The 17,483-nt window shown below is 38.0% G+C and overlaps 1 protein-coding gene across 3 annotated transcripts in view; it reads left to right on the plus strand.

Annotated features, from left to right (window-relative positions):
* Positions 1-187: 187 nt before the first annotated feature.
* The window catches only part of DIS3 (DIS3 exosome endoribonuclease and 3'-5' exoribonuclease), a 28,206-nt gene continuing 10,910 nt past the window's right edge, over positions 188-17,483 (plus strand). The window contains exons 1-13 of one of the 3 annotated variants that reach the window (XM_081795063.1): positions 188-528; positions 808-875; positions 3,764-3,957; positions 4,822-4,895; positions 10,495-10,662; positions 11,414-11,578; positions 12,898-13,011; positions 13,138-13,275; positions 14,288-14,434; positions 14,798-14,914; positions 15,171-15,272; positions 16,422-16,486; positions 16,573-16,657. In XM_081795063.1, coding sequence (XP_081651189.1) covers positions 301-528; positions 808-875; positions 3,764-3,957; positions 4,822-4,895; positions 10,495-10,662; positions 11,414-11,578; positions 12,898-13,011; positions 13,138-13,275; positions 14,288-14,434; positions 14,798-14,914; positions 15,171-15,272; positions 16,422-16,486; positions 16,573-16,657 — 1,665 coding nt within the window. In that variant the 5' untranslated portion in view covers positions 188-300. Of the gene's footprint in view, positions 529-807; positions 876-1,137; positions 1,296-3,763; positions 3,958-4,821; positions 4,896-10,494; positions 10,663-11,413; positions 11,579-12,897; positions 13,012-13,137; positions 13,276-14,287; positions 14,435-14,797; positions 14,915-15,170; positions 15,273-16,421; positions 16,487-16,572; positions 16,658-17,483 lie in introns of those variants that run through there. The other 2 variants (XM_060637005.3, XM_078432862.2) reach the window with 2 other exon arrangements.

A 17,483-nucleotide genomic window follows, 5' to 3' on the forward strand; every position in this document is an offset into this window, starting at 1 on the left:
CGCGAGAAGCAACGCATGCTGGGAGCTGTGGTCCACAGGAGGGTCCCGCCTAGATCGTGGGTGGAAATGGCTCCGAGATCTGCCAATCCTCCCGAGCTTCTAGTTTTTGCCCAATCCTCGCAGCCCTCAGAGAGCCAACCAATGTCAGCCTCGACGTTTTCCCGCGAGAGGTATTTACTAATACCCTGGAGCGGGAAGGGGTGAACTTCGGGGTAAAGTACAGTCGTGCGGTAGGGCTTCTGCTTGTTACTCTTCACCGGAAGAGCGCGGTAAGGGTCGGGATTCTGCGCTGCCAGCAAGATGCTCAAATCCAAGACTTTCTTAAAAAAGACGCGGGCAGGTGGCGTGATGAAGATCGTGCGCGAGCATTACTTGCGGGACGACATCGGCTGCGGCGCGCCCGGGTGCGCGGCGTGCGGCAGTGCCCACGAGGGGCCGGTCCTCGAGCCGCAGCCCCTGGATCCGGCGAGCAGCCTGTGCCCCTGGCCGCACTACTTGCTTCCTGACACCAATGTGCTGCTGCATCAGGTGCGTCCGAGGGTGGGAGATCCGGGGTCATTTCGGCACCACCAGGAGAAGGGGGTGTGACAGAATAGGGAAATTGAGGCCCAAGGAGGCGCGTCTTGGAAAAACATTACCTACTTAGGGAGAGGCAGACCCTTGCCTCCTGTCCCCCAGGCCAAAGTTCTTTTCTTTGTATTGTGGGGTTTTTTTGTGTGTGGGTTTTTTTTTTTTTTTTTTTTGAGTTCTTGGAGTCATAAGAATTTTAGGTTATTTTTCTAACTCCTGGTGTCTCTTCTGCCTTAGATTTTAAGAGTCTGGAGGCCGGGGACCTGGGCTTCTGTGGCCTCCAGCCTGCGACTCCCAGGCAGCTTGTAAGTGCCTACGAATGAAAACCATGTGGGCCAACGTATTTATTTATTAACGGTCTTAATTCTACGAAGTTTTGTATTTAGTCTGTTTAATATGTGCTATTCTCTAATAGACCCGAAGGGTTTTCTGTAGCAAAATAGCTCCTTAGTTTAACGTATATTTAGCGTTTATTTTTTTAAATCGACACAGTTTTATGTTTGGCAGAAACAGCTTATCAGTGAAAATAGGAAAGTTTAATTTTACTTATTTTTTCATTCTTTTAAGATCGATGTTCTTGAAGACCCAGCTATCAGGAATGTAATTGTACTGCAAACAGTTCTGCAAGAAGTGAGAAATCGGAGTGCTCCTGTATATAAACGAATCCGAGATGTGACTAATAACCAGGAGAAGCATTTCTATACGTTCACTAATGAGCACCATAGGTAGGGGAAATTTTTATGTTAATTACCAGAAAACCATACAATTGGCTAAATTTGGGGAAGAGTTCCTGGCAGTAACCGTGACATTGTCAGAAAACATGTGGTAAGTTTCATACTTATGGGAGTGTTATTCGATTGTTACACAGTTGTACAGATATAATGCTCAGTGGACCTCACTAAGGTCATATAGTCATTGATTAGTTCAAACCTAGAACTAAGGTCTCTGGACTCCTAGGGTGGAGTCAGTACTTTTGTTTCCAAAACGTTTTCATTTTGAGTTGGTTTTCGCATGAGTTGAGCAATAAGAATCTTGGAAGATGATGGGGTGCCTGGGTGGTTCAGTCGGTTAAGCGGCTGACTTCGGCTCAGGTCATGATCTCACGGTCCGTGGGTTCGAGCCCAGCGTCGGGCTCTGTGCTGACAGCTCAGAGCCTGGAGCCTGCTTCGGATTCTGTGTCTCCCTCTCTCTCTGCCCCTCCCTGGCTCGTGCTCAGTCTCTTCTCTCTCTCAAAAATAAAAACATTAAAAAATTTTTTTTCAAAGAATCTTAGAAGATGAGATTTTCCTAGGTTCCTAGAATACTGTGTTATTTGATGTCAACATAGATTGATAAAATGTAAGAGTTTATGAAAGAGAGGTTTAACAATATAAAGCAGATTTATTGATGGGTTTTTAAAAGTTAAACTAATACCTTATAACTGATCACATTGAAGAAGATAAGGTTAAGAAACAGACTTCTTTGTTGTATTTCAGATTTACACCCTTTCAGCATAAGGGTGTGAAAATAAATTGCTACTTCTCCCCCCCCCATTTATTGTTATTTGTTTTGTTACATAAATAATCTGGGTTGACGTATAGTGTACTTTTACTACATTAAGGCTTCTCAACCTTCCTTAGCACTGTTGATATTTTGGACTGAATAATTCTTTATTGTGAATAGGCTGTCTTTTACATCATAGGATGTTTAGCATTATCATGTGCTTCTACATGCCTGTAGTGACCCCCAGTCCCCCTCTATTCACAGAGTTGTAACAACCCAGAATGTTTCCAGACATTGTCAAATGTTCCTGGGCAGCAAAATCACCCTCAGTAGATTAGACGGTAGAATTCTGGTAATGAAATGTCATCGGAATATGTATATTTCAAAATATTTAATTTGTCAATTTTCTCTTTTTTATTTATTTTTTTAAATTTATATTCAAGTTAGTTAACACACAGTGTAGTCCTGGCTTCAGGAGTAGAACCCAGTGGTTCATCTCTTACATATGACACCCAGCACTCATCCCCAAAAATGTTCTCCTTAATGCCCGTCAACCATTTAACCCACCCCTCCAGCAACCCTCAGTTTGTTCTCTGTATTTAAATTTTTCTTATGGTTTGCCTCCCTCTGTTTTTATCTTGTTTTTTTTTTTTTTCTTCTCTTTATTTTTATAGCGCCAATTTAGGTATTTTTCTTGTACAAATCATTGGTAAAGCACTTGTAGTCATCTTATTCTTAGCTTTTTGAAATTCAGAAAATGTACTTGTTTTTCAGTGCAGAAAGACCAAGTTTTTGTGGAGCATTATCATCAGATTCTTCATCAGAGGTTAGCAGTTTTTCTGCCTAAGTGCAATGAATATAGCTTAGCAATACTGGAGTTGGTGGGAAGAATCTTAGGACACTTGGGCAAATCTCATCCAAGATTCTATTGCTCAAGTCAAGCTAAAACCAATTCAGAAATTAATGATTGTGTCTAACTGATAAGCTTAAAGCATTAGCAGGGGCATTTAATGGTGAGGAATGAAGCAGTTCTAAAAACTATTAATACAAGTCTAAGATTCTAAAATTGAATCTATTACTTGTAAGTACTAAAAGTTTTGCACTAAGTTTTGTTATTTAAATTTGGCTTTGAAAAGCAATTTTAAGGAAGTAAGTATGCCAACATATTTGGGAATTTAGAGTGGATAGACTAGGAAGGAATATTCAGTCATTATTTGTATGTGGTCTTTCAGTCTTTAGATAACCTCTTCCATTTTATTAAGTGCTTACTGTTGGTAATTTATATGTGTTGTGTATTTAATGACTGTAGAATCATTTGATTAGAACATCCTCTTTGTAGCTTTTGAGAACTACTGTTAATCTATACTTCAAATAATATCTTATCAAACCTGCAAAGTTTTATTATAGTTTTTACAATAAATTATTATTTCAGATCTCAATCTAAAATATAAATTCTGCTCTTGAATATTTTTTGTGAAATAAAATTGTTTTAGCCTTTTTATAGTTTCATTAATAACATGATTGTCTTATTTTTCAAGCAATCATTGTCTTAAAAACTATAAGGTTCTCATATATTTCCTGAGGCACGAATCTGAATGCACTCAAGAGGAAAATACGTACCATGGACTTTTAAGTTTAGCATATATGTCCTAAGCCTTTGTATATTATTTCTATTGGTTTTCATTTATTTCATTTTCTCCTTTGTATTTAGAGAAACTTATGTAGAACAGGAACAGGGAGAAAATGCTAATGACAGAAATGATAGAGCTATTCGAGTAGCAGCAAAATGGTACAATGAACATTTGAAGAAAATGTCAGCAGAGAATCACCTGCAAGTTATCTTCATAACAAATGACAAGAAAAACAAAGAAAAAGCCATAGAAGAAGGAATACCAGCTTTCACTTGTAAGTCTAAATGTAGAAACTGTTAATTTTTTTTTTTTTAGTTTATCTGTTTTTTTGTTTTTTGTTTTTTTAAATTTTTTTTAATGTTTATTTTTGAGAGAGAGAGAGAGAGAGACAGAGTGTGAGTGGGGGAGGGGCAGAGAGAGAGAGGGAGACACAGAATCCAAAGCAGGCTCCAGGCTCTGAGCTGTCAGCACAGAACCTGACGCAGGACTCGAACTCACAAACTGCGAGATCTTGACCTGAGCCGAAGTCGGACGCTGAACTGACTGAGCCACCTAGGCGCCCCCCTTCATTTGGTTTTGAGAGAGGGAGAGCACATGCCAGTGGAGGAAGGGCAGAGAGAGAGGGAGACCCCAAGCAGGCTCAGCACTGTGAGTGCAGACAGTCCAATGCAGAGCTCGAACCCACAAACTGTGAGATCATGACCTGAGCTGAAATCGAGTGAGACATGTAACCAGCTGAGCCAGTCAGATGCCCTGAAGCTGTTAATTTTTATAGGCATTTGCAAATATGAACTACCATCAGACCCTTGGTCAGATAGTCACTTGAATATTTAATATTTTCATGTTTCTATATAACTTCATGTGATATTTTGCATTTTTAAATTTCTCAGCATTTCTCAGCCAAGTAAGTTGTGGTGGCCAGTGGCTGGTAACTTTCCCCATCACTCTTTGTACTTGGTTTTGCAATAAAAACTCATAGATATGCTTAACCTGATACTTCTGCTTAGACATGACCATATCAACAGATGCAGGTTTAAAAAAGAATTGATAGATGTAATATCATAAACAACATTATTCATGTTTTCTTATCTAAAAAAATCACTTGATTTTATTGAGAACAACAAAACTTACTTTTCAGGTGAAGAATATGTAAAGAGCCTAACTGCTAACCCAGAACTCATAGATCGTCTTGCTTGTTTGTCTGAAGAAGGGGTAAGTTTGAGTTTGTTTTATTTTGTTTTTGAAAAGTGAAAGTATTAAAATGGCCACTTTGGGATATTAGATTTACAGTTAAACAAATTTAAAAATTGGAATATCAGTAGGTAAGCTGGAATTCATTAGGAGCTGGGTTATAAACAAGAGTGACTATAATAGGCTTATTAAAATAACATTAAAAAGATTTTTTTAAATGTTTGTTATTTCTGAGAGGGAAAGAGAGAGCGGGGGAGGAGCAGAGAGAGAGAGGGAGACAGAGGATCCAAAGCAGGCTCTGTGGTAACAGCAGAGAGCCTGATGGGGGCTCGAACTCACGAACCTTGAGATCATGACCTGAGCTGAAGTCTGGTGCCCAACCAACTGAGCCACCCAGATGCCTCCAAAAATGCCATTCTTAAAGAAAGACTTTATTTTCTAAACTAGCACTGTTCATTAATACACTCTCAGCAACCTGAGTAGGACCTGTCACATGGTGGCACCATTAGAATGAATGGATAAAGGAATCCATAGCTGGTTTGTGAATAAGGCATAAGTATTTGACCAATAAGGAAGTAGTGTGAGTGCAGACAGAGAGCATAAAGCTGTAGCATTAGTCCTGAAGGAAGAAGGGAAGGAACCGTAAGAGATAGCACAGGAAAGGTAGGGGCCATCTAACGAAGGTCTAGAATTTATTCTGTAGGTCAGTAATTTTTAAACTATCTTATTCTAAAGGACTGCTATGAAGAGAAAGATAGCAGATAGGATTCTGGGCTTCCTACCTCATAAAGGCAGGCTGAAAGAAATTAAGAGTATATGAGAGTGTGCCTGGGAGGAATGGGGGAGAATGATCAGAAATGTTATTCATTGGAAAGACCATTCTGATTCCAATTTGTAAGATGATGCATTGTATCAAGGGCAAAGTTAGAGGCAGAAAGAGGAATAAAGGGATTCCTACAATAGTGGGATATGGGAGGGCATGCTAAGTGAATCAGTGAACCTCATGGGCACTCACTTCCTTATATGTAAGGTAGATTTAGCAATGACTTCATAGCATGGTTATAAGAGTCAAATGAAATAACAGCATTAATAAAATTCTTATTTCACTGCATGGCACACAGCTACGGTAAATGTAAATGGCAGCTATCGTTATTATAGAAACAGATTTTATGTGATAGGACATTAGACAGACATCTAGTCTTTCCTTCACCCTGCTTATCTTCAATCATGATTATTTTACAAAACTAAAAGGAAGTGAGAAAATAAAAAGTGGGCTTGATTTTATTTTTTTAGAATATAGATTCAGAGACTGCTCTAACCCGTAGCCACTAGTTGCATCTGGCTGTTTAAGTTTAATTCAGATTTAAATCAGTTTAAATCTCAGTTGCAATACTCACCTTAGAAGTGCTCACACTTGTGTCCCATGGCTACCATATTGGAGATCACAGAAAGCATATTCCTATCTCAAAGTTGTTTTGGATAGCACTGGTCTAGAAGGAGAAAGAAGTAACCTAACATTGGTAATGTATAATATTTGATCAAGGATTGTTTTAAGGTTAGTGTAGGATAGGGTGAAATTCCAGCCAGTTCTGTTGTAATACAACATGTATATTCAAGTTCACTGTGTCATGCAAATTCATGTATTAAAGGCAGCAGAGCTAATGGGAAAATGAGCTTGGGGCACACTCAAAAACTGAGTGAAGTGGTGGAAAGAGAGTTATCTAAATTTGGACAAAAAGTTGTTAGGTACGTGAAGATGATGTGGAATCTGAGGTAACAGATGTTGGAGAGGTGAGTGTGTTTTGCGGGTTCCTGAGCGGCTTTGTTCAGCTAGCTGCAGTTTCCTGTGTTCACCCAGTATTTTTTAATATGTTAGTTGCATCAGAACCCATTCATGTTTTCAAAACAAGCATAGGAGAACTGACTGTACTTAGTACCTAATCCAGATTTGTGATGTCAAGGCTTCCTGGTGCAAGTAATGTCTAAGCTGAGATGTAAAGGATACTAACTAAGCAAATTTGCTTCAAGACAGGGACGTTTTAGTTGAATTATGTTAGGGCATTAACCATGTTAGTAACTGGGGAAGAGCATTTCTTACAGAAGAAGGCTAGCAAGTTCAAAGGCTCTGAGGTTAGAATAAGTTGGCAAGATCCAGAGACAGTGAAAAGTGTGCCTAGGATAGAGTAAGCAAGGGAGAAAATGTTACAAATGAAGTGAACAATAAGGCAGGGACCAGATCACGTAGGATTTAATGAGTCATGGTGAACACCTTAGATTTTAGTCCATGAGTGCTGGACAGAGGTTGAATGGGAAAATAATAAGATCCATCTGGCTGCTCTAAGAGAACAGATTAGAAGCAGGGTCCTCTAGTCAGGATATTTTAGGACTCGGCAGGGTAGAAAATTGGACCATGGTAGTAGCAGTTAAGGTAGTGGGAAGTAGTCAGATATTGGGTATATGTTACAGATAGATGTTTTAGGACTTGGTGTAGATTGGTTGGGGCTGTGAAAAATATGGATGACCTTAGGTGTTTTACCTGAGCAACTAGGTGGCTAGTATTGCTTTATTTACACAGGTTGAAGGGAGCGAGTGAGATTGAGTGAAAAATCAGAGGTACGATTTCAGACATTTAAGTTTGAGGTAACTGTTAGAGCTGTCGGGCTTTATGGTATGAGCAGTTGGATATGCAAATCTGTAGCCCTTGAGAGAGTTTAGGACTAGACATACAGACATACTAGAGAGATGAATGTGGATCTCATCAACATACAGGTGGCGTATTAAGCCACAAGACCAAAGGAGAATATGTGAGGCCGGGATTGGCATAGACGACTTTTTTTTTTAAATAGGTTTGTTGAAGTATAAGTCCCATACCATGCAACCCATCTATTTAAGATGTACATTTTTTAGTATAGTTACAAGATTGTGCAGCCATCACCACAATCCAATTTTAGAACATTGTCTTCTCTTCCAAAATAAATCCATATCCATTACCACTCGATCTCAGTCTGTCCCTGAAATGCCTTTGCTTTAGCCCCACCCAACTGCTAACCTATCTCTGTAAGCTGTCCCATTTCTTGTAAATGGAGTAATGTAAAATGTGGTCTTTCTTGACCGCTTTTGTTTCTCTTTGATACATAGTTAGGTATGTGCAAGTGGACTTGCTTCATTGTATGGTAATTTTACGTTTAACTTTTTGACGATCTGCCAGACTCTTTCCCAGTGTGTGCCGCAGTTTACATTTCTCCCAGCAGTACATGAGAGTTCCAGTTTCTCCATATTCTCACCAATACATGTTATCTATCTTTTTCATTATAGCCATTTTAAAGAGTGTCAAGTGATACCTCATTGAGGTTTTGATTTAATTTGCATTTCCTTAATAACAGGGTGCTGAACAATTTTTCATGAGCTTATTGGTCATTTGTATATTATGTGTAATATATTTTGTAATTTATATATGTGCGTGTACATGTCTATTCAAATGCTTTGCTTGATATTTAGTTGGGTTGTCTTTTTATTACTGAGTCATAAAGTTTCTTTTTTTATAATCTGGATACAAGTTTCTTATCAGATACATGATCTGCAGATATTTTCTCCCTGGCAAGCTTTTTTGGTAAAGGATCAGATTGTGGATTTTTTTAGCTTTGCAGGCTATATGGTCTCTCTCACAAGTACTCAATTCTGCTGTTGTAGCATGAGAGCAACTATCAATAATAGATAAATGAGTGAGCATGGGTGTGTTCCAATGAAATGTAATTTACCAGAACCAGGCAGTGGGTTGGACTTGGTGCGTGGGCCGTAGTTTGAGCGGCCCTGATATAGGGAAATGAGCGTAGGCTGAATAGAGAAGAGGTCCAAGAGCCCTTGGGCTCTCCAGGAAGAAGTCAGAAACATGAGGGGAACCAGCAAATGAGATACACGAGGAAAAGCAGGTGAGTGTGAAGTTCTTGGAAGCCCAGTACAGAAAACGTTTCAAGGAGGAGGGGGTGATCATTGTGTCAAATGTTGCTAAGTCAAATTCATGGGAACTGATGATTGGATTTAGCATAATGACATTTGTGGGGGTGGGAGGTACTATCCAGAGTAGTTTTGACAGTCGGGAGGCAGAAGTTTGACTAGAATAGGTGAAAAAAATGGGAAGAGAGGGATTACAGTATTATAACACTTCTGATGCTGCCATGGGAAGGAGAGAAAAGGGGTGGTTTTTGGAGAGTAAGAGGGGTCAAGAGGTTTTGTTGGTATTGTTTTAGGTGGGAAGAAATGACACGATGGGAGGAAATGATCTGAGAATAAATGCGGATAAAGAAGAAAAGAGACTGTAACCAAGTCTTGGGACAGTCCCAACATTTAGTGATCAGGAAAAGGAGAATGCACAGAGGAGCCTAAGTAGGAGCTGCCAGAGAACTGTGACAAACCCAAGGAAGGATGATTTGGATGCTAAAGGGTCTCAGGGAAGGAAAGGTCATTTAAAGAAGTCTTGGTCAGACTGAGAATGGAGCACTGAAGTAGCTGAGACAATGTATTATTAGCGACCTCAACAGTAATGGCTTTCGTTGACTGACAGTGAAACTTGATAATAATGGATTCCTGAGGGTGCGGGTGAAGAAGGAGATACACAGCAATTACAGATAATGCTTTGGTGGCATATTGGTGTCAAGTGGAACAGAGGGTCAGGCCAGAGAACCTAAAATTAATTAACTATATTTACTAGGTTATTCCAAGTTGATATGATGGTACGAATGTTGTAGTGGGGGTACGGGGGGAGTTTGACCCTAGAGAGGAGATCATCACAGGACAGAGTCCTTGAATGGAGCAGAGGAGATAGTAGCGCCCAACCAAAAGAACAGAATCATTCTATTCATTGTCGCAAGAGAGAAATCTGAGGTTTTGGTATCAATCAGGTAGGTGGACGGATGCAGTGGTTGGAGGATGAGGTAGGTCTCTAGTGACTGCTTTTGATTCTCAGTATGGAGATTGAAGTCATTCATCTGAGTGAGGCAGGAAAACAGGGAAATGGGAGAGTTAAAGAAAAAAGGAGAAGGAATAAAGTTGTCTCCTTGGAAGGTGGAAAATTGTGGGAGATGAAAAGGGTAGTTAAAGGAGCCAAGCGGTGCGGGTTTTGGATGTTGAGGTCTCTAAGAATCCTAACAGGTGTTGTGGCAGACTTGAAGCACTTCCTGACCTGCTTCTATCTTATTTCTTAACTATTTAACATGTCCAAAATAGAAACAGCTTTTCTTGTTCTTTTCTTGTAAATGCACTCTGTTCATGGAACTGAGCCTTCAAAAACACTTTACTTACCTACCCACTCATCTGACCTGCTAACTACACACCTTCATTTTGGGAGGCCTGGTGTGGGAGGAAGGGACACGCAGAATTTATTAGTGACATCTGTGGCTAAACGCCTGATTGTAATGAAATTGAAATATTTGTGTAAGTTGCCCTAAGAATAGAAAGAATTTTTTTCTTACTGTGCTATATTCGCTCAAATTCATGGAGCTGTATATTCCATAATGTGGAAGGTCTTTTAAAAACAATACCTGATAGTGATAATAATAGTTGTGTATGGAGCGTGTGGAAGATTCACATACTAACCACATCTTTTGGTTTGCTTATTTCACAGAATGAAATAGAAAGTGGAAGAATAATATTTTCAGAGCATCTTCCTTTAAGTAAGCTGCAACAAGGCATAAAATCTGGTACATACCTTCAGGGAACATTTAGAGCCAGCAGGGAAAATTACTTAGAAGCTACAGTATGGGTTCATGGAGATGATGAAGAAAATAAAGAGGCAAGTGTTGTGTACATAAATTCCATATTCAGTAAAATAGTTTTTGTTCATGATTTCTTTCATCAGTGTTTAAAATTTTGTATGAGAATTTAAATTTACCCTTCAAAGTGTATCAGCTTAAAGGCAGCTATGTGAGAGATCATAGATAATAGAATGAATCACTATTTTAGAAAACTTCTTATTGAAGAAAAGAACTTTTTATTTACCCATTTTTAAGAAAATGAAAATTTAATCAAAAGGTAGGCTGCGCCTGTTTTCTGAATGATGGCTAGTTATGTGACATGCTGTTTACATAACATAGAATTGCTCCAGAGGGCTTCACACACTTTAAAGCAAATAGTAATCATTTTTGGGTGCTCACTGTTTGCCAGGTAGTCTTTTAAATGCTTTGAATGCCGCATTTCATTTAATCTCCACCTGTGCTTATGAAAGCAGGTACTCTGTTTTTCATGCTACCTGTCTGTACCCTGAGATTTAGATTAAGAAATTGTCCCAAGATCTTTTGGTACTAAAGTAAGAGTTATTTATGGTGGAGCCATGAACACAGCCCCTACTTTCTGACATGTATTCTCAACTTGATATTGAGAAATTGAGAGGACAGAGTAAAGGGACACTATAGAAGAGGAAAAAATATAAAAGAGAACTGGAGATACATAGAAACACTCAGGATATCTCTTCTGTTAGGCAGCCTTCCCATTCGTATATTGTCATTAAAAATATCTGGGCACATGTCATTTGCTGTTTTACACAGATAATCTTACAGGGACTTAAACATTTAAACCGAGCTGTTCATGAAGATATTGTGGCTGTAGAGCTTCTTCCGAAGAATCAGTGGGTGGCACCATCTTCTGTGGTTTTACATGATGAAGGGCAAAATGAAGATGATCTGGAAAAAGAAGAGGAGAGAGAACGCATTGTATGAAACCAAGCAGGTTTATCTTTTGTCTGTGTAGCTTTGTATAGTTCACTTATGTTTTAGCTTTGGAGAAAATGAAACAAGTTTCACTGCATTCATATTTACCGATTAAGATTATAGTTCTGTGCGTTTAATACATTTTATACACATAGTTATTATTTTCCCTGTTAAGTATTTAAATACTCTTCTTTTCAATTAATATCTTAGTTTGCTTAAATAAATGGGTTTAAATGCAAAACGACTGTAACTTGCTTATGAAACTTTAATTTTGCCATTCAGTTACATGATCTGTCTGAATTAGTGAGGTTTAAGTAAATACAAATTTGAAATTTTCTGAATTGCTTTTAAGTAATATTAAAATCCCATCATCATAATAGATGTACCTATAGGCCCTCACATAAAGGTCTTTTAATTCCTTCTCTGTTACCATATTTACTGTGAAGAGAATGCTTTCACTCATTTCTCATGATCTAAAGTCTACCTGATAGGACTCATTTATTTCTGTATTTTAGAATTATAAGAATAACACAAATAGTTGAAATTCACATGTTAGTAGTTCTTTTTCTATGAATTATTTACAGCGTTCTAGAGTTTTGCTGTTAACATCATTGCAGAGTCGAGGCCATAGGAAAGCGTTGAAGTTGAAATACCGTAAAATCCCTCAGCTATTTCTAAAAAATACTTTTTATTTGGGTTTTTATTTTAGATAAGGAAGAACCTCTAAAGGTATATCTCTTTGTAATGAATTAATAATTGCCACGTAGTTATTTAGTGCAAACTGCTACTAAAATCCTAGTGTTAATTCCCAGACCTGTGTGTGTGTGTGTGTGTGTGTGTGTGTGTGTGTGTGTGTATGTCAGTAAATCCTCGTATTAAAACTGAAGAGTTGAGGGGTGCCTGGGTGGCTCAGGTGGTTATGCATCTGACTCTTGATCTCAGCTCAGGTCTTGATCTAAGGGTCGTAAGTTCAAGCCCCGCATTGGGCTCCATGCTGGGCATGGATCCTATAAATACGTGTGTGTGTGTGTGTGTGTGTGTGTGTCTATAAACTGAAGAGTTGAGTTCTAACATATTCAGTTATATTTATATTTTTTCTTTGTTTTTTGATTGTTTTTATAGTGCTTTATTATTATGGAACTATTTCCATGGTTTGGTTTGGCATGTTCTCAGAATTTTGAGGCATCAAGATTCTGTAGCTCTATGTCATAATTTACTGCCTGAAAGTATTAATATTCATATTCATATTCTGATTTTGAAGAGAAATTGTCTCATTATACCTGGAGGAAAATAACTTGAATATTTTTATTTTTAAATCTCAGCTTAAGACTGCTGTAAATGAAAAAATGTTAAAGCCTACAGGTAGAGTTGTAGGAATAATAAAAAGAAATTGGAGACCATATTGTGGCATGCTTTCCAAGTCTGATATTAAAGAGGTGAGTAAAGAGTATGTTAATGTAATTAAAAGTAATACCCATTAAAAGAACTTAGAAGCCTCCCCATGCCCCTATCCTCAAATTTGTGTGTCTGTATGTAAAATCTACTGTCCTGATTTTCTTTAGTCAAGAAGACATCTGTTTACCCCTGCTGATAAGAGAATCCCTAGAATTCGAATAGAAACCAGACAGGCTTCTACATTAGAAGGAAGGAGAATTATTGTTGCTATTGATGGTTGGCCCAGAAATTCCAGATATCCAAACGTAAGCTTGAATGATTTATTTTATCTTAGAATATTAAATTAAGAATTGGATATAAAATTGCTTCTTTTAAAGTAGAATCTGCTTTTGTAATAAAATTCATACTGGAATGTAGGAATATGCCGCAAAGTTACCTAACAAGTGGTATATCCTGTTTGAAAATTAATGTCATGAAATTGTAATGTAAATCATTTGATTGTTTTTACTCAAATTTCCTAACAAATAACTTTCGATAATGGTGTTTGAAACCTTAGTAGATTCTAATAAATTTTGAAGCTATTGTATTCGAAGTACATTTTAAACTTTAAAGATCATTGGAAATAGACACTTTGCTATATAAAAATTGGGCCCTCGGGAAGTCTCCATCCTAAATCATTTGAGATTTATAGACTCATTTTTAAAAAGCATTGGAGGGTGGGGGGGCGCGCCTGGGTGGCTCAGTCGGTTAGTGACCGATTTCGGTTCAGGTCATGATCTTGCGGTCTGTGGGTTCAAGCCCCGCATCAGGCTCTCTGCTGGCAGCTCAGAGCCTGGAGCCTGCTTCATATTCTCTCTCTGTCTCTCTCTGTCTCTCTCTCTCTCTCTCTCTCTCTGCCCCTCCCCCGTTCATGCTCTCTCTCAAAAATAAACATTAAAAAAAATTTTTTTAAAAGCATTTGGGGACACCTGGGTGGCTCAGTTGGTCAAGCATCCGACTTCGGCTTCAGCTCAGGTCATGATCTCATGGTTTGTGAGTTTGAGCCCTGCATTGGGCTCTCTGCTGTCAGCACAGAGCCCACTTCAGATCCTCTGTTCCCCCCAAACCCCCCCGCTTCTCTGTCCCTTCCCCATCATACACACATTCTCTCTTTCTCTCTCAAAAATGAACATTAAAAAAAATGAAAAAGTGTTGGGAACATTTAGAAATTCTAAGGTGATATATAAATGTTCCAAGAATTTAATATAATAATAAAACATAAATGACCAAACAAAAAGCTGTTAAATTCACCTTTTTAATAATACTTTTTGGCCTTAGGGACACTTTGTAAAAAACTTAGGTGAAGTTGGAGATAAAGAGACTGAAACAGAAGTTCTGTTGCTTGAGCATGACGTTCCCCATCAGCCTTTTTCCCAGGCTGTTCTTAGCTTTCTACCAAAGATGCCCTGGAGCATTACTGAAAAGGTAAGTTGAATAGAATGTAATGACTTTATAAATTACTCTGTCTGGGCTAATTTGATTTCTGTATGTATTTTTAAATACATAGAAACCATAGTCCCCTACTCGCTTGCGTTTAGTTAGATATAGAACTCTTAGGTATTAAAAAAATCATTTGTTTTATTCAAAGATAATGTTTTTCTGGGAAACCAACATTAGCTTATGTCAAATTGTTCAAAGGTGAAGAAACCATATGTTACAGATCATAATGTGTGGTTATTTTTAACAAACTTTCTTTTAACATGTATAGAGATTGTTGATTTTGTAAGAGCTGTTTGATTTGTACTATCAGAATAGTTTTTTATTTCTTAATAATGTGGCATCTTCTAGGACATGAAAAACCGAGAAGACCTAAGACATCTGTGTGTTTGTAGTGTGGACCCACCGGGGTGTACTGATATAGATGATGCTCTGCATTGTAGAGAACTTGAAAATGGAAATTTGGAGGTATTCTTCTAGTGACGTTCTTATCCAAATACATAGTTCTGTTTTTGAGTTCATTTTCTTTTGACCCATTGTAGAATTTGTGAATTATTCATGCCTAGTCAGTTACAGCTGCAGTGACTAATGGGCATGTGTCAAAGTTGAAATGGTAAACGTGACTGTGCTTTGTCAGTTTTGCTCTATTTCTTTTCATTTGAATTCCATTAGTACATTTATCCAATTAAACCTGTAGACAACCTTTTATTTTTATCTTTTTAAGGTTGGTGTTCATATTGCAGATGTTAGCCATTTTATTAGGCCAGGAAATGCTTTGGATCAAGAGTCAGCCAGAAGGGGAACAACAGTGTATCTTTGTGAAAAGGTAAATGAGTTAAATTTAAAATGGAATTTTGACACATGCGTGTAACTTTTTCATCATCTGTTTTATTTTTTTTATTTATATTTTTATGTTTATTTTTGAGAGAGAGTGAGTGGGGGAGGGTCAGAGAGAGAGAGCGAGACAGAGGATCTGAAGCAGGCTCTGTGCTGACAGCAGAGAGCCCGATATGGAGCTCGAGCTCACAAACTATGAGATCATGACCTGAGCCAAAGTCAGATGCTAAACTGGCTCAGCCACCCAAGTGCCCTGTTTTATTTTTAATAATAAATCATCTGAGGTGTTTCCTGAGAAGGGTGTATCCAGCCTCAGTATTTAGTGAAATAGGATGAATAACTATTATGTGAGTTGTGCATTGTTAGTCTGTAAAAACTACAGGCACTTTTGAATTTTTAACAGTCTGGAATAATATGTGAATTAGCTAAAAGGCATACATAGAAAAAGGTGACTTTAAATCAGTGAAGATACTGCAATGTGTTTTGTTATTGAGTGGCCCAAATAACAAGTAGATTTAGTTAACATAAGTTGTTATGTAACATAGAACTTGTTAGCTGTGGGTAACTAAGGTATTTTCTGTTGCTTTTAAAGTTAAGTCATGAGTCTATTTTGTCATAATTTGCCAGTTCTTTTTAAAGTAATCTTCCATAACCTACAGAGAAAAATTGTGAAAATAGAAAAGAAAGTTAAGCTTAGTCTATTACGAATTCATTGTCAAGGTTCTTCCATGTGACTTTTTTTCATTAAATTTTGTGGCACCATGAAACACCATGTAGTTTGAGTTGGGCATTGGAGGGGAAAGGTCCAGTCCTAGAGCTGTTAAGGCTCGTGTCTGTTACCTAGTACAAACTTGCTGTACAGAGCAGAGATTGCAAGCTCGGAGGACAGCTCGGTGGCCGTGGAGAGGACTTCTACTTACATCCACTGACATGAAGTCCAATTTCCTTTTATTGCTTCCCATTTGTAACAGTTGTGTGGAAATACTTTTTCTAGAGTTAGACTTATTTCGTATTTTCTCAGTTTGATGCACAAAGACTTTTTCCCCCTTGTTAAATTAATGCAATTTGAGAATAAAACCTCAAATACATGTATGGCTATAGCTAAGTACTCTGCCACTCTTTTTATTTTCTGTTCCAGAGGATTGACATGGTTCCAGAGTTGCTTAGCTCTAACTTGTGTTCCTTAAGATGTAACGTTGACAGGTATTTATGCATGTTTTTTCATAAGAACATAATACTTACTACTTTGACTGATTCCCATTAACCAACACTGTCTACTTTCCCTGTAGGTTGGCATTTTCATGTATTTGGGAAATGAATCACAATGCTGAAATCTTAAAAGTGAGGTTTACCAAAAGTGCCATTAATTCAAAGGTTAGTTTCATGGTTAGTTTAACGTTTAAAATCTTGGGTACTTTTCACAGTATTCTAGATGGTTTTGGAAAAGTCGGGTTTTAACAAATTAAATTTTTCCCCCAGTGCTGCAGCAAAATCTAATTTTTTCCAGTTTTCTGCTTAATTCTTGCTGCAGTTATTTTGTATTCAGAAACTTGCAAAGCCTGGATACTTGAGAAGACTAAATAGATGACTTTTTGCCTCAACTCAGGAACACTACCATTTGAAATGGTTCCAACTTATAACCCGTCAGTATTTTCAAAGTTGGCATGTACACCATCTTCTTTTACTCACATTTTTTCATAGAAATGATATTAGGAATTATGGTTGGATTTCAGCAGAACTAGCCTAAGAGCTCAGGTCAGACAAAAGGGAGCCAGGCTAACTTTCTCATCCTTCCCTTTATTGGCAATCTACCCAGATTCTCTTCTCTTCTCCCTTTGCCCTGAATCTTCACCTGAGGTTTGCCATCAGCTAGTTGCCTTCAGCAGTTCTGGATGAACTAGTGGTTGGAAAAGAAAGCAATGTTGGGCTGACAGTCACGTGTGAATGATTGAAGCCTTCCTCAGTTTGTATTTTTTAAAAGGATGAGTTTATTTTTCTCCCAGACTTGGTCAGTGTAACAAAATCGTATGAAAAATAAAATTTAGTGAATATACAACAGAAAACATTTTTAGAAGGGGAACTCCTAATTCCTAGTAGGTAAGTTGGCTCTCCCCAGAATCTGACCTGGCTGGTATCATCCAACTCTCTGATGCTATTCCTGATTTTTACTTGCGAAGGTGCTTTTATTTTTAGTTTTAGT

The sequence above is a fragment of the Panthera onca genome, chromosome A1 (assembly GCF_046562875.1).
Source record: "Panthera onca isolate mPanOnc1 chromosome A1, mPanOnc1 haplotype 2, whole genome shotgun sequence".
NCBI lineage: Eukaryota > Metazoa > Chordata > Mammalia > Carnivora > Felidae > Panthera > Panthera onca.